This window comes from Geotrypetes seraphini, chromosome 1 (assembly GCF_902459505.1).
Source record: "Geotrypetes seraphini chromosome 1, aGeoSer1.1, whole genome shotgun sequence".
Taxonomy (NCBI): Eukaryota; Metazoa; Chordata; class Amphibia; order Gymnophiona; family Dermophiidae; genus Geotrypetes; species Geotrypetes seraphini.
In genome coordinates, this window is record NC_047084.1 from 532784092 (window position 1) to 532804358 (window position 20267).

Below are 20267 nucleotides of genomic sequence, written 5' to 3' on the forward strand. Positions count from 1 at the left end.
ATGGACTAAAAATAACAAACACTTTTACCCTAAGTCCGTAGGATCCAACATTGATTCTAGCCACTATGACCCTGGTTCTATAAAAAACGCCTAAAGTTAGGCGCCTAGATTAGTGCTAGAGAATGACATGGTGACAAAATTCATCACCGTTCCCGTCACCGCGGAAAACCATCTTCATGTCATTCTTTAAGGAGAGAGGGAAGAATCAGAGTATGAATGGGCACAATCACTGACCCGCAAGCTTTGCTTTGAAGAATGCTGAGATTGAGCAGCAACATTCCAGAGCAAATATTGTGATGTCATAATGCCTCATTCCACCAGTGCCTAAGAGCCAATCACATCAGTGATGTCACAATGGCTCCCATAATAATCAGAGTATGAATGGCCACAACCACTGACCTGCAAGCTTTGCTTGAAGAATGCTGGTGTAGAAAGACTGAGGCTAGAAATAGACACTAAAAAATGACATGGGATTATTTCCCGCGGTTATCCGCGGGGGACGGGGAACGGTGATGAATTTTGTCACCGTGTCATTCTCTAATTGGTGCGCTTAGCCAATCTAGGCATCTAACTTAAATTTTAATTAGGATATTCAATGCTGATAATTGAAAAAGTGCCATTAAAGATGATTAAAAAATTTAATTATCTGGTAGGCGCCTACCACTTTGAGGCAGATGTCTACCCCGCAGCGCTTACCAGAAAGTAGGCATGGTTAGGGAGCGAATTGTGTGCAGAATTTGAGTTTGGTTTGACTTAGGCGCCCTCATTTAGGCCAAAAAAACCCTGGCCTAAATGGCAGTGTGCTTATGGTTTCAATGCCTACCAGGGCCTAAGACCGCTAGGCATGATTCTATAAACTGCGCCTAGCAGATGATTGACAATTGTGCATAATAGTGCCTATAAGTTAGACACCGTTTGTAGAAGTAGGGCCAAAATTCAGAATTGCTAATGTGCTGAAGATATTAAATGGAAACATTATGCACAGTTCGTTTAGTGAATTGGGCCCTTCTGCTTCACCCTTGATCACACTCCTGGCTCCTATTGTAGTACTGATTTAGTGTCTTCCTTTAATTATATAATTAGGTTGCTTTACTAGGATAGTGCATGAAGCATCCTAACCCCTTGGGCCTCTTTGGCCTGTACATAGTGCGCATGTATTGAGTACCTGGTCTTTTGTGTTAAATCTATGTACAATTCTTGTTGTATCTATATATTAAAGGGTTCATAGTCTTAAGCGCGCGAGACAAACGAGCGCCGACAATTCAGCGCAAGACTTCATTGCGCCGCAGGAAAACCTTCTTTTAAAGGGTTCCGACGGGGAGTGTTGGTGGGGAACCCCCCACCCCACTTTACATAATAGTGATCGCGCTGGCATTGGGGGGGGTTTGGGCAGGGTTGTAACCCCACATTATACTGGAAACTTAACTTTTTCCCTATTTTTAGGGAAAAAATTGTTTTCAAGTTTCAAGTTTATTAACTTTTAATATACCGACCAACAGGTTTTCAGTATAATGTGGGGTTTACACCCCCCACGCTCCCCAACATGGAAGCGCGAAGCAGCGCAATCCCTATTAAGTAGAGTGGGGGGATTCCCTCCCACACACCCCTGTTGGAGCCCTTTAAAAGAAGGTTTTCCTGTGGCATGCTGAAGTCTTTGTGCTGAATTGTCGGCGCACATTTGTCCTCGTGCACTTTTGTCCTGTCACCATATTAAAGTGGCAGAGACAAGCAGCAACAGCTACAAGAGGTCTAACCCACCCTCCCCACATACACACACACACAACACAAAGCACATTGTCAAAGAGAACAACAGTTAAAGTAATGGCATTCAGCATGCTAACATTGACCTCTGATGTGATTGTTGTTGGGTACAGAGTGCCATAGGAAAGGCCCCACAAAGTGATGAAATCTGCAACATTACATTAAGCATAGCCATCAAAAGATACAGCTATTGCTATTTGACCTTTCAATCCTGGAAAAAAAATTCCCTAAGTGAAGATTCTATAAATGGCACTCAAAATTCTCTACAGGGCCCGCACCCTTTATAGAATAGCGCTTAGAGTGGATTGCCGTGTGCAGCTCTAGTTGATGACATTACGCCAGCTGAAATCTGATGTAAATCCTGGCCCTCAATTTGGGCGTGGATCTCTCATATTCCGTAACACTGCACCCAACGAATTGGAATGCCTCTGACCCGCCCATTCCCCTATCATGGCAATGCCTCTTAAGGGTTGCGCGCTTTGGCATTTGGGAGCCCACTGTTATCGAATAGCACACAGCCAGATACATACACAAATCCTAATTAATGTCAATAATTGGTTGTTAGTCTGCAATTATTGCTCATTAATGTTTCGTTATCCAATTAAGTTCCGTCTGCATCTTGAATCGACACTCAAATTTGGATGCCATATATAGAATTCGGGGAGTGTGGGGTAAGGGGGTAAAATGTGCATTTTGTTTTGTTGTCTTATTGCACTTTTTGAAATGCTTGCTGACACATCTGCATTGTTGCTGGTCTAAACCAAGAGTGAGACAACCAAACCTTGCTGCAAAACTAAGCGCAAGCTTAACCAATTAGATAAGGCATCAGTTTAGTGAACCCAGGGCACTAGCTTCAGCTCTTAATAGCAGGTCCAAAACATTATCCAGTCTTCCACAAAGTTGAAAATATAGCTCAGCACTTATGTAATTTACAAAATGATATCGCTGAGCTTCAATGGTTAGACTCATTTTTGTTTACACCCTCCCCCCACTCAGGCACATACTAATTTCCTCTTATAGAATGCCCATCATTTTCCACTTGTAGGGATTTTTTTTTTTGTCAACCTGAGTTATATAGTTTTCTACCGCCAACTTTTTCTTTCTATATCCATAGCACATGGATCAGGAAATTTCTCTGTGGTAGATTAATGCAAGGGGGTACTGAAAAGTTCTCAGCCCACAATGACATGGATATGGTTCAATCAATGGTCTGAAAACAATGTCAAAACATAGAATTTTGTTTCTGCAAATTGGCACTTAACGAAATAAGATAACACTCTTTTCAGCTACAGTGGCAAAATACCGCTTGGAATTTGGGAAGTTGGAACTTTTCAGCAACCCCTCGTAGCAGATGACATTGAACTGGGACATTCTGTGCCTTAGATGTACTTGTCCAAAATAGATTTTAAAAATGCTAATGAATCACTACGGTCATTATAAGGACTATTCAAAGGGGAAAAGGCATCAGAAAAGCCAGATTTTAGAATAGTAAAATTACTAGAAATTTCACTAGTCTACAATTTGGCTTTTCAGGGGAGGGGGGAGGGATGGGGTTCCCCTCTAAACAATGCTTTGTAATGATCATAGTGGTTGCCATACTGGTACTGTTATTATTGATCAGTGAACTCACAAGGAGACAAATTATTTATTTATTTAATAGCATTTATATCCCACAAACCTAGGGCCTCTTTTACAAAGCTGCGGTAGACAGTCCTGGTGCAGCAAATATGACACAGCCCATAGGAATTGAATGGGCTGCGTTGCATTTGCCGTGCGGGACTTGCTACCGCGGCTTTATAAGAGGGGCCCCTAATAAAGTCATTCAATGCAGATTACAATTTATCACGTACAAAGATTTCATCTAACAAGGCAAACATACATATGAACAGTTGACTGTAAAAACAAAGAATGAACAGACCACGACACAGCAGAAAGCAAACTCGGCCTCATAAATTGGGTTCCCTTTCATACCCAGGCTCTCAACTGGCTTCACCAAAGGCTTGGCCAAACAGATGGGCACTCAGCTTCTTCCAGAATGTTAAATAGTCCAATTCCTTTCAAAAAGTTAATGTCACTATTCCACATAACAGTGAAACGTGCCACCTTAGGGAAAAGGTCTTCCCAGCTCTCTTCCCTTCTCAGGATCCTGCTTTGTTCCCTGCCTTGGAATGCTCTGTGTTTAATTATCTGGATCTGCCCCAAATGGCTCTTGAATCAGCCAAGATGAAGAGTTGTTGGAGGTCTGAGCAAAATAATTTGGAGAGGAATACATTCATTTATGTGCTACCAATAATTGCAGCTGAGCTGTGTGGTTCTCTAGATAGCTTTAGCAAATAATCTACTTAGCATCTTCTTCTAGTGAAGCAAAAATGAGAAAACGCTCTAATTTGAAGTATTGAAGTCTGGCAATGGAACCACACTTCCTGTCATGATAGATAAGCATAATGCAATGCCCTTATCATTGCAGTCCCTCAGCTTGGGGTGCAGTGCTACATTAATCATTGCAACGATTAGCTGTAACTTCTCAAGGTTGAACTCTTAGTCACACCACAGCTGATCCAGCATGTTCTTTTGCAAAACATGCCAGTCAGACGAGAGATGGTTGCATTCGGGTCACCTGTTACACACCGCTCGAAGCACTTGTCACATGTGAACTGGCACCATAAATCACAGAGTCTGCTCAAAGCATATGAAGCAGAGACACTCTTTATTTTGTTTTCTTTTCAAAGACTATTAACAGCACAGGGGATCCTTTAAATCATAGCCCTTCAGCATCAAAAGGAGAAGATGTTGACATCATCAACATTTCAACTTTGTCAAACATGTTACCTTGCCTGCTCCCATATTGATTCTGTCATGACCAGGAAAGCAGTGTCAAACATGCCTGCTAAGCACATTACTTACTCATCTCCAGATGCTTTTGAAGTGCCTTCAAAAAGGGACTGTCAAACTCTCTAAAATCTCCTTGGAATAAAAAGAGACCTATGGGAGCAGCATGGCCAGTAATTGCAAACACATCTTAAAGCAATACCGGAATGGTCATAAGAACATAAGAATGGCCTTACTGGGTCAGACCAATGGTCCATCAAGCCAAGTAGCCCATTCTCACGGTGTCCAATCGAGGTCACTAGTACCTGGCCAAAGCCCAAGTAGTAGCAATATTCCATGCTACCGATTCAGGGCAAACAGTGGCTTCCCCCATGTCTTTCTCAATAACAGACTATGGACTTTTCCTCCAGGAGCTTGTCCAAACCTTTCTTAAAACCAGCTATGCTATCCGCTCTTACCACATTCTCTGGCAACGCGTTCCAGAGCTTAACTATTCTCTGAGTGAAAAAAATTTTCTCCTATTGGTTTTAAAAGTATTTCCCTGTAACTTCATCGAGTATCCCCTAGTCTTTGTAATTTTTGACGGAATGAAAAATCGATCCACTTGTACCCATTCTACTCCTCTCAGGAATTTGTAGACTTCAATCATATCTCCCCTCAGCCGTCTCTTTTCCAAGCTGAAGAGCCCTAACCGTTTTAGTCTTTCCTCTTATGAGAAAAGTTCCATCCCTTTACCATCTTGGTCGCTCTTCTTTGAACCTTTTCTAGCGCCACTATATCTTTCTTGGGATAAGGAGACCAGAATTGAACGCAGTACTCCAGATGGTTTTCAATTTTATAATCAGAGCATGTGTATTTTTTAACTAGTATTTTCTTTTTCTCTTACAGTCCATCGAAGCACAAAAAGTCGTGATGAATTATTACATTTATCTGTGCTTATTTACACTCTTTGATACATGGGGAAGTCATGATTTCACTTTGGCCTCTATTGTGCTGTAATAGTAAATTGCATAACTGGTTTAAACTGCATAAAAAAGGATATTGTTGAAATGATCAGTGAAATTCTACCGTGAAGGCTTATGGAGATATTTACTTTGTGAACCTTCTGGTTTTCTAAGCTGCACCTAGCTTCCCAAATACATTTATAGATATTAAAATGGAACATAAAGGACATAGGGGGTCTTTTGGTTTATAGTCTAAAGCGCGCGGGGACAAAGGCGCACTGACAACCGAGCGCAGACAACTGAGCGCAGGACTTAATCGCACCGAAGAAAAAACGTATTTTAAAGGGCTCCGGGGGGTGTTGGTGGGGAACCCCCCACACATACTTTACTTAATAGAGTTCGCACTGGCGTTGGGGGGGGTTTAAAATATGGTTTTTCTTCGACACAATTAAGCCCTGCGCTCAGTTGTCTGCGCTCAGTTGTCTTCGCGCCTTTGTCCTCGCGCGCTTTTGACCCGTCACCGGGTCTTTTACTAAGGCGCGCTAAATGCTAACATGTCCATAGACTATAATGGACGCTAAATCGGCTAACACACCTTAGTAAAAGACCCCCATAATCGCATATTGTAGATTTCATTGCTTGTTATTTTTTTAATCATTATTTTATTTATACGATTTTGAAATTTTTACAAGAACAACTCTTGTTACAGAAATACAGAAAACAAATATTATAAGGAAAATTATCACCTGTAAAAGTAAATTAAAATTATATCTTCCTTAGACCACAACAAATGAGCAAAAGGGAGGGATTCCAAGAAAATCAAGGAGATTATCAATTCAAAATATAATTAATCAAAAAAGGCTTAACAGAATAACCCGTATTCTTATGATATCTGTTCTATGACAATAAACACTTCAGGTTACCATACTCTTCATATCTACAAATGCTTTGAGCTGTTCTGGGATGAAGAAAACATATTTTACGCCTAAATATTTTACCAAACACTTATAAGGATAGGATAATAGGAACAAACCTCCCAAAGAAATTACATCTGATTTCAATGCTAGAAATAATTTCCTACAATCTTGAGCTTGTTTACTCACATCTGGAAATATCCAAATTTTTTTCCCATAATACAACTTTTGAGAATTATGAAAAAAAAACAGCCTAAAGATATTGTTAACATCCTGCTCGAATGCAAAGGACACCAATAAGGTTGCTCTTTCAGAATTTTCTGTTATAGTTGATTCCAATATATCCATTATGTTTAATGGTGATTGATTTAAATTCATTTGCAAAGTCTCTGGGGGCGGCTCCCGTTTCTTTTTTTTGTCAGTAAATAATAGATACGATTTATAGGAGGTGATATTTTCAGAAGAAAAGCCCAAATTTTCAATCAAGTATTTCCTAAGCAACTCAATAGGAGATGCACTCAGAGACTTAGGAAAATGTAATAGTCTCAAATTCAGTCTACGATTATAATTTTCAAGCTGTTCAATCTTACGATTAAGAATTACTTTTTCTTTTACAATTTCAGTTGTTAAATCTTGTAATTTTTCAGTTTTATCTGTGACATTCTTCATCTGTTTGGAAAATTCATCCCTAGTTCCATCTAGTTTCTTCCCCAGGGCAGTAACAGTACTTACTAATGTGTAAACTTCATTTGAAGATCTGGAAACTGAAGCACTCAAAGTCTGGAAGAGCTTCCCAAATGCTCTCCAGCGTTATCACCTTGGATGTTCCGAGTCGGATAGTAGTTTCTCCTACTACTCCCAGCTGCCTCTGCTCCTTCTCATTTCTCATGGCTACTGCTCCTTGGATTGGGGTTTCATTGCTTGTTATTTTAACCTGTATAGGTTTGCAATTAAGAGACTTATCTAAAATCACTGAGCTGAAAAATCATACACATCAGTTCATTAGTGCTACAGCAAATGCAAAATGCCATGCAAAAAGATTTCAAAAGAAAAACATTTTGCAAAACTTAACTACACATCAACAAGGAATAATTAAGCACTTTTACAGCAAATCTTTTTTTTTTTTTGTAAATCTTTATTAAATTTCTAAACTACCATAGTGCAAACAAACAATTCCAATATACATAAGTTTACATAAAATGTACATTAACTTACAGACATTAATGTACACCCATTTCCCCCCACCCCACCCCACCCCCATCAAATTATCAGAAAAAGTACATGCCTACAGGAAACCTCCATATATTCCCTGATTTTGCACAAACTTTATGGTAAATATATAAGCCCAGAAAACTAGATCTCTATTGTTAAAATAAGCTAGTCATGTGTAAAGTTTTTTTAAGTTATTAGATTATTTCCATGGAAAAAACCAACCTTGTAAGGCTTAATATGTTGACCTTTTAAACAGCTTCTTCTTATGCCCAATTGGTATCCGATTCTGTGCAGTAAATTCAGACCATCAGTTTCTTGATTTTCAAGTCAACATACTGTTGCTCCCGGTTTCGGGTTCGTCCTTTAAATCTGGAGTGATATTTGATAGGCTTCTCATTTCTAATATAAATAACATCCAAGGGAAAAAAGACGGCTGAGGGGAGATATGATTGAAGTCTACAAAATCCTGAGTGAGTAGAATGAGTACAAATGGATCGATTTTTCATTCCGTCAAAAATTACAAGGACTAGGGGACACTCAATGAAGTTCTAGGAATACTTTTAAAAACCAATAGGCAGAAATATTTTTTCACTCAGAGAATAGTTGAGCAACAAGTTCTAAAAACCAATAATTTTCCAGATTTGCAAGTATTTTTGTGAGCGACCATGTAAAATCTGTGAATGATGCTTCAAAAATATATGAGCAATTCCTCACATACTCATCTTAGAGGGAACATAGATTACCAGCTTTCAGTTCTGATCAATGTCCGAGCTGCTTTCCTTTCCACAATTTCCCACTCATCCTTTACTTTAGAGTCCTCATCGCCCTGTGTTTTGATGGCCCGTTTACTCCAGCTGGTAATTTTTCTCCTGGATAGGGTTCCTTTCTCTACTTTCTCCTTTCTCTCTCTCTGCTCTCTCTCCTCCTGGGCTGGGGCTCTAACCCATTTTCCTGTCTCTGCCCTCCTTTTCTTTCTGCCTGGCTGTTGAAACATTCAGTTGTGCCTTGGGGCTCCCCTCCCCCAGGCTTTAGATGGTTCTGGAATGAACTACCAGTTAAGATCAGAACCATTTTCTCTCTTTACTCTTTTAGAAAAATCTAAAAACTTTTTTTTTTTTTTTTTTTCAAAAATTGTTACATAATTATTTCACCTGAGGAACCAGATATAATCTCTTCTCATATAAACCGAGTTAAGCCTCTACTTTAGAGGATGATCCGGTATATAAACCGAAAGTTTAGATTAGATTAGATTTAGTAGGGACACACACTCCCTTCCATTGTAATTGGGTATATAAGTCTGCTTAAAACTCCTCCTAATAGGGAGTCACCATCCCAGGTTTTCCTTCAGCCCTTCTATTCATTGAGTTGATCATCCCTAGTGTCTTCTGGACCTGTAGTTCAGGACTTTTCCATTTTCTCAGAAACTGCCACCCCTTCCAGCCACAGGCCTGCTGCAATCAAGTTTCCTGTTGATAATAAAATATCAAAGCCTTTCTCTTTGCTACCCACTTTTTTAAAAGAGCTAGGTACGTAATAAGTTTTAGGTAGATCTGGTAGTACAAGTACTAGGCAGTTATAAAGCTTGTTAGAAATAAGATTTAAATATTTCCTCTGCAGTATCCATCAATTTAGGAAAGTTAATAAATCTCTTATTATCATAACAATAATTATTTTCTAAATTTTCAAGTTTAGGAACAAAATAGAGTTCTTTTTTCAATGCTAAATGAACTTTTCTCCAGTTATACTAATTTCTCCTCCTGTGTTTCAGTCTTGTTCTATTACATCACCAGTCTGTCTGCCCTAGGATAATGTTTTAGGTGCTACCATACTGGCAAAGGTACACAGTTGGGGAAAGACACTTGGAAAGAGTATACTCTATTCAATGTAACAAAATAATCTACTCCCTTCCAGGAGTGGCAGCAGCAATCCCACACAATATAGGTAAATCACTCAAACAGGTGGAGAAAAAGGCCTCAGTTTAAAGTCAAAGAAATGACTGGGGAGTGCTACTATTATCTCATATTACATTACATTACATTACTGGATTTCTATTCCCGCCTGTACCTTGCGGTTCTAGGCGGATTACAATATAGAAAATATCTGGGACATTCCAGTAGGAATTACATTTCAGGATAGGAGTAAGTTACAGGAACAGTGAAGAGTTATGATATTACAATTTCACAGAAGATATTACTTATTACAGAAGATATACTATATAGCAGAAGATAATGCATTTTGCAGAGGTAATACATGTCAACTCGATCAGTTAAGTCGGGTGTAGTGTAGAAGAGTTACAGTACATTCTTGATCACAGACAAGAGATGATATGGATGAGTGATTCCGAAGTCGTTGAATGGGAACTCATTGGGCGGTGGTATAGAGTGATGGGAGATATTTTTTGAACAGTAGTGTTTTTATTTCTTTGCGGAACTCTTTTATGTCTGTTGTTTTGGTCAGTAATTTGGAGATGTCAGAGTCTATTTTGGCTGCCTGTGTCCCCAGGAGGTTGTCATAGAGTTTCTTACGCAGGTACCGTTGAGTGGTGGATAGGTGGAAGAGGTTCTGTGTTCTCCTTTTTCTTGGTGGGTGGTAGTAGTGAAAACGGTTATTTAGGTAACTGGGTTGCCGTGCCATGGGTTACTTTGAAAATGAGACAGTAGAGTTTGAATTGTGTTCTTGCTTTATTGGTAGCCAGTGGGATTCTAGGTATGCATTGGTAATGTGGTCGTATTTGCTGAGTGAATATATGAGTCTGAGGGCTGTGTTCTGGATGGTCTGTAGTTTTTTTATTGTGTTGGTCGGGCAGGGTAAGTAGAGGCTGTTGCAATAGTCGACGATACTTAGTACCATGGATTGGACAATGATCCTGAATTGGTCTTTTTTAAAGAATTTTCTGATTTTTCTTAAATTTCGCATTGTGAAGAATGCTTTTTGGGTGATTTTTTGGATTTGTGTTTGCATTGTACAGCATCTGTCTAAGTGTATTCCTAGGATTTTGAGGGAGTTCTGTATAGGGTACTTGATTGAGTTTACTTCCAGTTCTGTTAGGGATGGTTTTTTGTCTTTCTCTAGTAATAAGATTTGGTTTTGTCAGAGTTCAGCTTCAACTTGTGATCTATCATCCATTTATCCACTGTTTTCCAATGTAGTTTTCAGGTGTTCTGTGGAGATTGGGTTATGTATGTCGAATGGAAGGAGGATGGTAATGTCGTCCGCGTAGCTGAGAGAAGTAATATTTTGGGCGTCTAGGACGGTGCCTAGGGAGGATATGAATAGGTGAAAAGTGTGGGAGTAGAGGGGAGAGCCTTGTGGTACTCCACATGGATTGGACCATGGTTCAGATAGAATGTCTTTAGATTTGACTCTGTATGTTCTATTTTTGAGGAAGCCTTTGAACCAGTTATGAACTTTACCTGAAATTCCTATTGCGTCTAGTATTTGGAGGAGTATGTCGTGGTCCACTAGGTCGAATGCAGCTGATAAATCAAATTGGATGATTAGCAGTTTGTTTCCTTGGCTGAGGTGACTTCGAGCTATGTCTAGTAGAGATACTAGTAGAGTTTCGGTACTGTAGTTGGTTCTGAATCCGGATTGGGATGGGTGTAAGATATTGTGGGATTCAAGGTACGTGGACAGTTGTTGTGCGACTAGTCCTTCTATTATTTTGACGTATGTAGGGATAGAAGCGATTGGTCTGTAGTTTGATGGGCTGTTTGTTAGACCTTTGGGATCTTTCAGTATTGGCGTGATTATAATTTCTCCGAGGTCTGGTGGGAACTGGCCTTCCCTGAGTGTGGTTTGCAGCCATAATGTGTAGCAAGCTTTGAAGTTGGTGGAAGCTGTTGCTAGTAGGTATGGTGGGCAGTTATTCAGATCACATGCTGATTTGTAATATTTTTTGTATAGTCTGTCCAATTCGGTCCATTGGGTTTTAGGGAAGTCGGTCCAGAACCTGTCTGCTGATATTGCTTCGGCTGTTGTGGGTTTTGTTAGAATCTTGTCTGTGTTGTATTGTGAGTTGTTGAATGTTGTTCTAATTGAGATGATTTTATTTTTGAAGTGGTCTGCTAATTGAGAGGTTGTAGGTGTTAGGTTTTCCTGGGTGGCTAGACATGGTTTAGTGTCGGTGAGGTTTCTTACTAGGTTGAACAGTTTTTTTGTGTCTGGTTTGTCGGTGCCTATGAGGTTAGAGTAGTAGTCTTTGCGTTTTTCCTTCAATTTGATTTTGTATTGCTTGAGTTGGATTTTCCATTCTATTTTGGTAATATATTAAGCATATATTAAGCAGACAGTCCCATAACAGTCATTGGCCATAAAAAAAAAACAAAAAAACTCCCCAGTCGTTTTTTTGAATTTGAAGCCTTTTTTCTCCATCTGTTTGAGTAATTTACCTATATTGTGTAGGATTGCTACCTGCCATTCCTGGAAGGGAGTAAATTATTTTGTTAGTTCATTGAGATTATCTACTCTATCCTTCTATCATTTTCCTTTGTATACTCTATCCAGGCCATTATTCTCCACAATTCAAAATTAAAAACCTCTTAGGGAGAGAAACAGATAAATCTCCCTGCCCTTGAAAACCAGAAATCTAATCCTGCTGAATCAGGAATAACATCCAATACAGTCTTAGATCTTTCATTTACAATGGATACATTTACCTCAGTGGGGGTAAGAGTTCAGAATTTGCTTGCATTTCCAAACTGGTGTCAATTTCTCCAGAGTACTGAGAAGTTCTCACAGTCGGTACCATCACTTCAGGGATGCTATCAGTAGGCAGAATATCTATAGACCAGTGGTCTCAAACTCACAGCCCAGGGGCCACATGCGGCCCGCCAGGTACTATTTTGAGGCCCTCGGTATGTTTATCATAATCACAAAAGTAAAATAAAACCATTCCTTGATCATTTGTCTCTTTAGCTATAAATTACAATATTATTATTAAGACTTAGCTAAAAGGAAAGATTTATAAACTATAAAGAGTTTTACCTCATGCAAAATTGTCATTTCTTTAATAAGATATTAACTATTTTTTCTGAGGCCCTCCAAGTTCCTACAAATCCAAAATGTGGCCCTGCAAAGGGTTTGAGGTTGAGACCACTGCTATAGACCCTCCGGATGATAGGGAGACTGGCTGAGATCCCAAACTGAAACTGGACAAAATTTTCAGAAGTGGGGGGAAAAAACCCCACACAAGTCACCTGCTAAACCAAAACAGAAACAAAATTGTCTATTGGACCAACCGAGGAGGAAACAGAAAAAGCCGAGTCTTTAGGTTTGACCTCTGTGTGCCCATCATTGACCATTGTAATGGAAAAAAAAAATTCATCAGCAACGAAATAATAACAAAAAAGTATCTCAAAATCTCCAATTCCTGCTCCAGCAGAGTAACCAAGCACTCTAGGGCCCCTGGGTTCCAAAAGTCCAGTACTCCCCTTTGGTTACACCCCTGTGGCTGCACACCAAGACTGCCCCAGGCTTATCAGGCTCCTGAATGCCTACAAATGCCACCAGCTTCTAGAATTCACTGCAGCTGTGGGATCATGTTATGGCTGGCACACCTAATATCACCACAGTAAAGTGCAATATCTGTAGAGCCATACTTTACTAACCGTCCTACAGCGCAGTCAAGGAAGAAAAAGACTTCAAGTGCTCAAGAATCAGGGCTTAGAACATTCTTGCTCTGCTGTCAACATCTGAGCCATCACTAGTCAAAAAAAATCCCTTTTATTTGACTGCACTTTTAGAGTTCAGAAACATTTGCTTATAGTGAATAAATGTCCAACAATAAATACTTTTCCAATAGACAGATTTTCCACTTAACCTTGGGCTGGTAGTTGCATGTTGCTCTACAGCATCAAACAAGCTGTATAGAACGTTACCTTGACTGCAACGTAGAATGGTTAGTAAAGTATCGTTCTGCAGATAGCCAACTTTACTGTGGTGATATTATGGCTGACACACCAACAGATCTTTCTCAACTTTCACATCTGCCTATAAATTGTAAATTTAGGTATTTGTTAACTAGGGGGGGTCCTTTTACTAAGGCTTAAGGCGCCTATTATATTCTAAAGGCGTCTATTATATTCTATGGGCGCCTTAAGCATTTAGCGCGCGCTAAATCAGCGCACACTGAATCGGTTAGCGCGCCTTAGTAAAAGGACCCCTAGGCATTATTTGAAGGAACATAATACCAGTGTTTACTAGCATTCTTGGGACACAGGTGCTATTGCTACACACCTTTCCTGGTGGAATCAAATCTGTAAAGTTTCCTATTACTCAGGAAAACTAACAAGAACTAAGTGGAGGATACAAGACAAGTCAAAGGAGAGGTGGGAGAACAGTGGAGGAAGTGGTGTTTTTTCACTGCTTATCTAATAAACACATCTTTTAATTTTTTTCCCATTGTGGGTGTTTTATCACTGTTTGTTGTTTAAAATATAAAGTCAGAAGCCCTACATATGTTTTGCAACTGGAGAGGGAAAGTGAGGACATAATATAGGAGCAATCAGTGAGTGCTATAGCGTAACATCGTTTATAGTCATTCCATAGCTCTTTGCCATAAGGCTTCCTCTCTCTCTCAATCCAATTTCATTCATTTTCAGCACATTTATGAAGCTGTATGTTATTTTCACCAGGACAGATTGACCTCAGTTCAGAGCAGAGTGTTAAACTAGGTACGATGATAAATGTTCTAAGCTGCCTCTCACAACTCAGATAGCTGTGTCCTTCCTTTCTGTTGAAGAGAATTGTTTCCTCACTTATCAAATAGTGGACAGCCTGCGTCCTTTAAATTCAGAGATTGCCCTTAAGCCTTTTTTTTTTTTTTTCATTGTGACATTTTTCCGGGGGTAAGAGTTTTATGGAATTATGAATGTTTGCACATACAATGATGCCTTTGTATTATTCAGCAGAGTTTGTCATTCTTCTAACTGTGCTTATGCTGAAACAGGCCACTCCAAGTCCCTCTTTCCCACCACCACTTTGCATTCCGGAGAGAGGTACGATGGTAGGGGCCACATTCTGGAGTGGAAGGACCCTCTGGACTCATCTGAGAGCACAGATCCACACGTGGCAATCTCCTCCCATAATCACCAAGATAAGAAGGGTAAGGCCTTGGAAATGACTCCTATAATGTTATCAGGGGAAGGGGAGGGGGATGGGACCTGGGAGGGAAACTTCAGTATAACTGCTTCCAGCTGGATTGTTAAACCAAGATAAAGAGGACTTCCTTATTGTATAATCATCCTACCCAGAATAACATATGGCATAGAGCAAATTGGGTCTAATATGGATGTTTCCAAAAGACGTGAAGAATATATAAAAAGGCCTACCACAAGCTAGCTTAAGTATGTCTATCTTCAATGTTAGTAGCTTATTTTGTTTCATATGGGAATAGCTATCTTTTTCTAAACCATAAATTTACTTGTGGTAAGAGGCGTATGTATCACAATCGTGGGTGATCAGATTATAGGACCTCTTATAATTTCCATATTATTTCAGGTCCACATCCTGACTCCAAATTTTAATTGCCTACACCTGTCCCATCCTACCTGCCTCACCGATTTTGTGTAAAGAACTACAGAACTACATCTGCAGGTGTGTGCTTCATGAGCTGTATCATCGAAATATATTGTATAATAATCAAAAAACCACTAATCACAAAAGTAGTAAATATAAACCCTCAAATCATATGTGAGGAGGGAAAGCAACACTTATCTCAAATGGTATAACCCATGAACCAGCGCTGGTTGAGAATGTACAACTCCCAACGCCATTCTGACAGGAGAAACAGAAGCAGATCTTCCTGAGGGGGTAATAACAGTGATTGTCCCTCATAAAATTCTCATTTCAAAACATTACCATTGTGGTCTAATGTCAAGCGCAGCCGCGCAATGTAATTGCTTTAAAGAACTGCTAATGAAAGAAAATCATCTCTCATTACAAGAGTGCCCATCACAACTGTATGACTTTGCTCACATATGATTTGAGGGTTTATATTTATTACTTTTGTGATTAGTGATTTTTTTTATTATTATACAAGATATTTAGATGATACAGCTCATGAAACACACACCTGCAGATGTAGTTTTGTAGTTCTTACAAAAATCCCAAAATCTCACTCCAAGACAAAAGCACCACACAAGCCAAGAAAGCCAGCTTATTACTTAAGCGAAAGAAAAGCCTCAGACAAACGGAGAGGTGTACCCACACTCTTCCACCCAAGCATCATATTTAAAAAACTTTCGCACAAGTTTAAAGTTAGCAGGTGGGAGCAAAAAATAGCCGAGAATGATTGATGGTAAAAACCAATGAACACAAACAAGCCAGGCCGACGATCATTTTGTGGCTGGTAACCACTGCTTCAGGGCCTTAGCACCAAATCCAGGCCTATCAGTAAGCAGATCCTAACTGCTGCTTTCAACCAGTTAGGATCTGCATATTGATAGCCTGGATTTGGCGCTAAGGCCCTGAAGCAATGGTTACCGGCCATGAAACAATCGTCAGCCTGGCCTGGTTGTGTTCAGTGGTTTTTACCATCAATCATTCTCGGTTATTTTTATTGCTCCCACCTGCTAACTTTAAACTTGTGCGAAAGTTTTTTGTCTATGATGCTTGGGTGGAAGAGTGTGGGTACACCTCTCCGTTTGTCTGAGGCTTTTCTTTCGCTTAAGTAATAAGCTGGCTTTCTTGGCTTGTGTGGTGCTTTTGTCTTGGAGTGAGATTTTTGGATTACACTTCCCTCCATTCCTCCCTGTTTTTTGTGTTCTGTAATTCTTTACACAAAATAGGTGAGGCATGTACCTATGGGACAGGCATAGGTGATTAAAATTTGGAGTCAGGATGTGGACCTGAAATAATATGGAAATTATAAGAAGTCCTATGATCTGATCACCCATGATTATGATACGCCTGTCACTTACCGCAAGTAAATTTACTGTTTAGAAAAAAAGATAGTAGCTTATTTTGTTCTATATGGGAACAGCTAATATTGAAGATAAACACACTCAAGTTAGCCTGTGGTAGACCTTTTTATATATTCTTCAAGTTCAGCTGGATTGTTGGCAAAATGTAATAAACCTCCTGCACTCTAATTTAAGGCTTACAAAAAAGTAAAACAACAGCAAAAACTAAATGACTGATCTTGCCCGTAGATTATTCACGGACTATGGAAACCACAGAAAACAAATATATGGTATACTGTACATCCTTGTGTGTAGTCAGTCTTTGGTCTGTTGGAGAAAAAAGGACTTCAAAGGAATGCTGTGAAACCAGGCAGAAACTGAGAGAGAGGGAATCATACGTTATGAGTGTTGCTAGTATCGTTTAAGTGTTGGGCCTTTGTCTAAAATACGTAGTTGCATTCTCTGCAACTCGCAGCTATGTCTTATTCAGTCACAGTAAGAATTAGCCTGAGATGCTGTGCTATGCTCGAGGCATCTCACAGGTGTGCCTAGATCTTAAGAAGGGACCTCTATGTTCTGCAGAGGTCATATAAATTAATTTGGCCAGTCAGTTCTGGGGCTAGTTCAATAAAAGCTATCACAGCTTCCCTCCTCCTCCCTGTGAATTGCTCCGATGCCAGAATGAGGGCTAGAAGTCCATTATAACTAGACAGATACTGGAGCTTAGCAAAACCTAAAGAATGGATGTTGGCTTGGCAAGCTAGCCTAAAGACAATGGGGTCATATTCAGCCAGCGACGGTCAGCATTTTTGTAAATGCTGCCTGTTGCCAGCTAAACTAAACCAGGATATTTGGTGCCAGGCCCTATCCAGGTACTAGTACTGAATATTGGGGGTTTGGCAGCAATATCTAGTGCCATATCAATGTAGCTAACTGGGCAATATTAGGACTGTTATTTACATTTATACTGTCCAACCTGCCTAGCTCTGAACCAACTCTGCCCCAGATCTTCCTGGTACTAACCAGTACGTGCCATGTGGTCAGAACAGATGTTTAGCTGCACTGTCTGTTTAAGTTCACAAAAAGGAGAACAAAAAAGTCCCAGGTAACACAACAATGTTGAACAAACAAGGCATGTGAATGGGATGCAAAAGGAACAAGCTCTTTATCAAGTAAGACTCAACACTGGCAGTATTTTGGTGAAAGCCCTCAACGGGCGTCCAATCAATAAGTCCCCTTACAAGGTTCAAGACTGGAAATAAGAGCTATGAATAAAAACTAAGCTTTTTCAGAGCAGCAAAGTAGCTTTTACTCATAGTTCTTATTTCCAGTCTCTTCACGGAGGCCAATCCAAGTCACAAGAACCTGGCAAAAACCCAAATAGTAGCAACATTCCATGCCACCAATCCAGGGTAAGCAGTGGCTTCCCCCATGTCTGTCTCAACAGCAGACTATGGACTTTTCCTCCAGGAACTTATCCAAACCTTTTTTTTTTTTTTTTTTTTAATCAACTGCATTTCAGAGATTAACGATTCTTTGAGTGAAAAAATATTTCCTCCTATTAGTTTTAAAAGTATTTCCCTGTAACTTCATCGAGTGTCCCCTAGTCTTTGTAAATCTTGCTGCAGTAAAAAAATCGATCCACTGTCTGGTTAAGTGCCACTGAATATCCACGCCAAACCTTTCCTGTGTGATTTAACTAGGCAAGAGCCTGTCCTACCCAGTTAAATCACTTTGACTATTAGCATCAATATTTATTTTCTTTTGTTAAATTGTAATTTCATGACCCAACAGTCTCCTTTTCCTTCTTTCATCTTCCAGCTTAAGCAAAATCAACCTATTTGGGGCAAAAGCGCCATGAGCTTTGATTCATGACTACCTAGGTAATTTTGTTTATAAACTTCCCTAGCCCACAGCAAGTGCATGGGCCCCCTCTTAGTTCCAGCCAGTAGGTGTCACTGTGGAGTGATGACTGTGACTTCCTCCCCACCAGGATTTGTGAATGCTTTAGCCCTAGCCAGCCTAGGGATAAAAGCTGGGTCTGGAAATTTAACCCAGGTCTTTTGCATAACATTTTCAATGGAATCACCTGGCTATATTTCCTCAACCCTTTCTTTTGTTGGTGGAAAATAGCAGGGTATGGAAGAGCTTCTATATGTGGAGTTTATAATGTCTTTTTTTGTAATTGCTGATGAGGGTCAATTCAGCTTTTTGGGAAAGTCTAATTCCATTATTTGTTATGTGTGGTTTCATATTCATTGCAAATGGAGGATGCAACTTTCATTCCAGCAGGGCTTACAGACAAATAAATACAGACCAAGTCTCTAAAAATTAAAATAAAAAAAAACAAAACTGAAGGGATGGTATGATCAGGGGATGGTGGAAATGGTTTATCCCTCCAGTACACTAAATTGGTTTCCTGTTCTGCTCTGAATGGTCACCTTCCCTAATGAGCAGTGATTAAGAAATAAATCTCAGTTTTTTCAGGTTTGAATCTTGTGTACGGTATTTCCCCATGGGCTTATTTATTCATCCTGGCCAAGCTGGAAGCAGTGTATACACTCGCAAAACAATGGTGGCAGAGGTGACTGCATGAGTGTTATCAATCACAATGCATCCGTGTGCTCTTGACTCCTTGTCTGCCTCTGTCCGACAACAGAGTTGCAAGAAACAGCAGCTGGGAAGGGAGAGACAAGGAGCCTGAAAATACAAGGGAAGCTTTGCTGTTCTTGTACACTGGATTTTTTTTTTTTCTTTCACTTTTGCAGAGGTTGAAATTTTTCTTTACTTGGTTGAATTTGATTTTATTCATTTTTTGTTCTGCAAAGTGCTGCGTGGTGTAATTTAGTGACTGTGTGATTCCTTTTGAAAGACGTCTCTCTTTTTTTTTTTTTTTTTTCCAAATTTTCTTTTTCATGCTTCTGGTGAGTGTTTGTGCACTGGTTCTTAATCCCACTTGCTTCTTTATTTCCCGTGACATTTGTGCTTTCGTAATGTCACATCCATATGTTTATTTGTTGATTCAGTCCAAGCATCTCTAGGAGCACCCTCTAGTACTGGGCGGAGGGGGAAGGAAAGGGCATCTTTAAGTGGGTTGGCTCATGGGATGTGACATTTGTGTGCAACAACTTAAATAGGGCTAATATACTCCGGAATTGCTGAGACACCTCAAATTCCCCGTGCAGCTATACTGAGCTATCCTGACAGTGGCATGCCATATTGATGTCTGTCTGTCATTTGAAATTTACTTCTAGGCAGTGAGTTCTGCCTTGTTAAATCTGAAATCAGTTGGAAACAATTAACTACAGACTTTATTAATCATAGCAATGATATTAATTTAAAAAAAAAAACCCCAGCAATAACAATTCCTGAGTATAATTGTTTTCTTCTTTGCTGTGCTTTTTGGTGTTCCTTTAACTCTATGTGCCTTTTACTTTGGTAAAGTTTTTTTTTTTAAAAAAGAAGGAGCTAACCCTCCCTTTTCAGCTTAACCCTCTTCTGCTGCCATTGTATGTAGTATCCCTCCATCCCTCTCTCTCTCAAAAGCTAAAAACTACCCACACATCTATCTGTGAATGCTTCCAAGGCCTTATCCCGTAAGTACTGGAATGCTGCACTGCTTCAATATATGTATAAGCATACTAACAAAGCTTAATAGATTTAGACAAAAAAAACACCTCTTCCGTGGAGAGCAAATGAAGAAA

The 20267-nt window shown here is 39.7% G+C and overlaps 1 protein-coding gene across 7 annotated transcripts in view; it reads left to right on the plus strand.

The window, feature by feature from the left end:
• The window catches only part of SEMA6A (semaphorin 6A), a 380082-nt gene that overhangs the window by 285238 nt on the left and 74577 nt on the right, over positions 1 to 20267 (plus strand). For 2 of the 7 annotated variants that reach the window (XM_033929049.1, XM_033929042.1), the window contains one exon: positions 14610 to 14765. The exons of the other annotated variants lie outside the window; for them this stretch is intronic. In XM_033929049.1, the coding sequence (XP_033784940.1) occupies positions 14610 to 14765 (156 nt within the window). The remainder of the gene's footprint in view (positions 1 to 14609; positions 14766 to 20267) is intronic. 7 annotated transcript variants of the gene reach the window in all.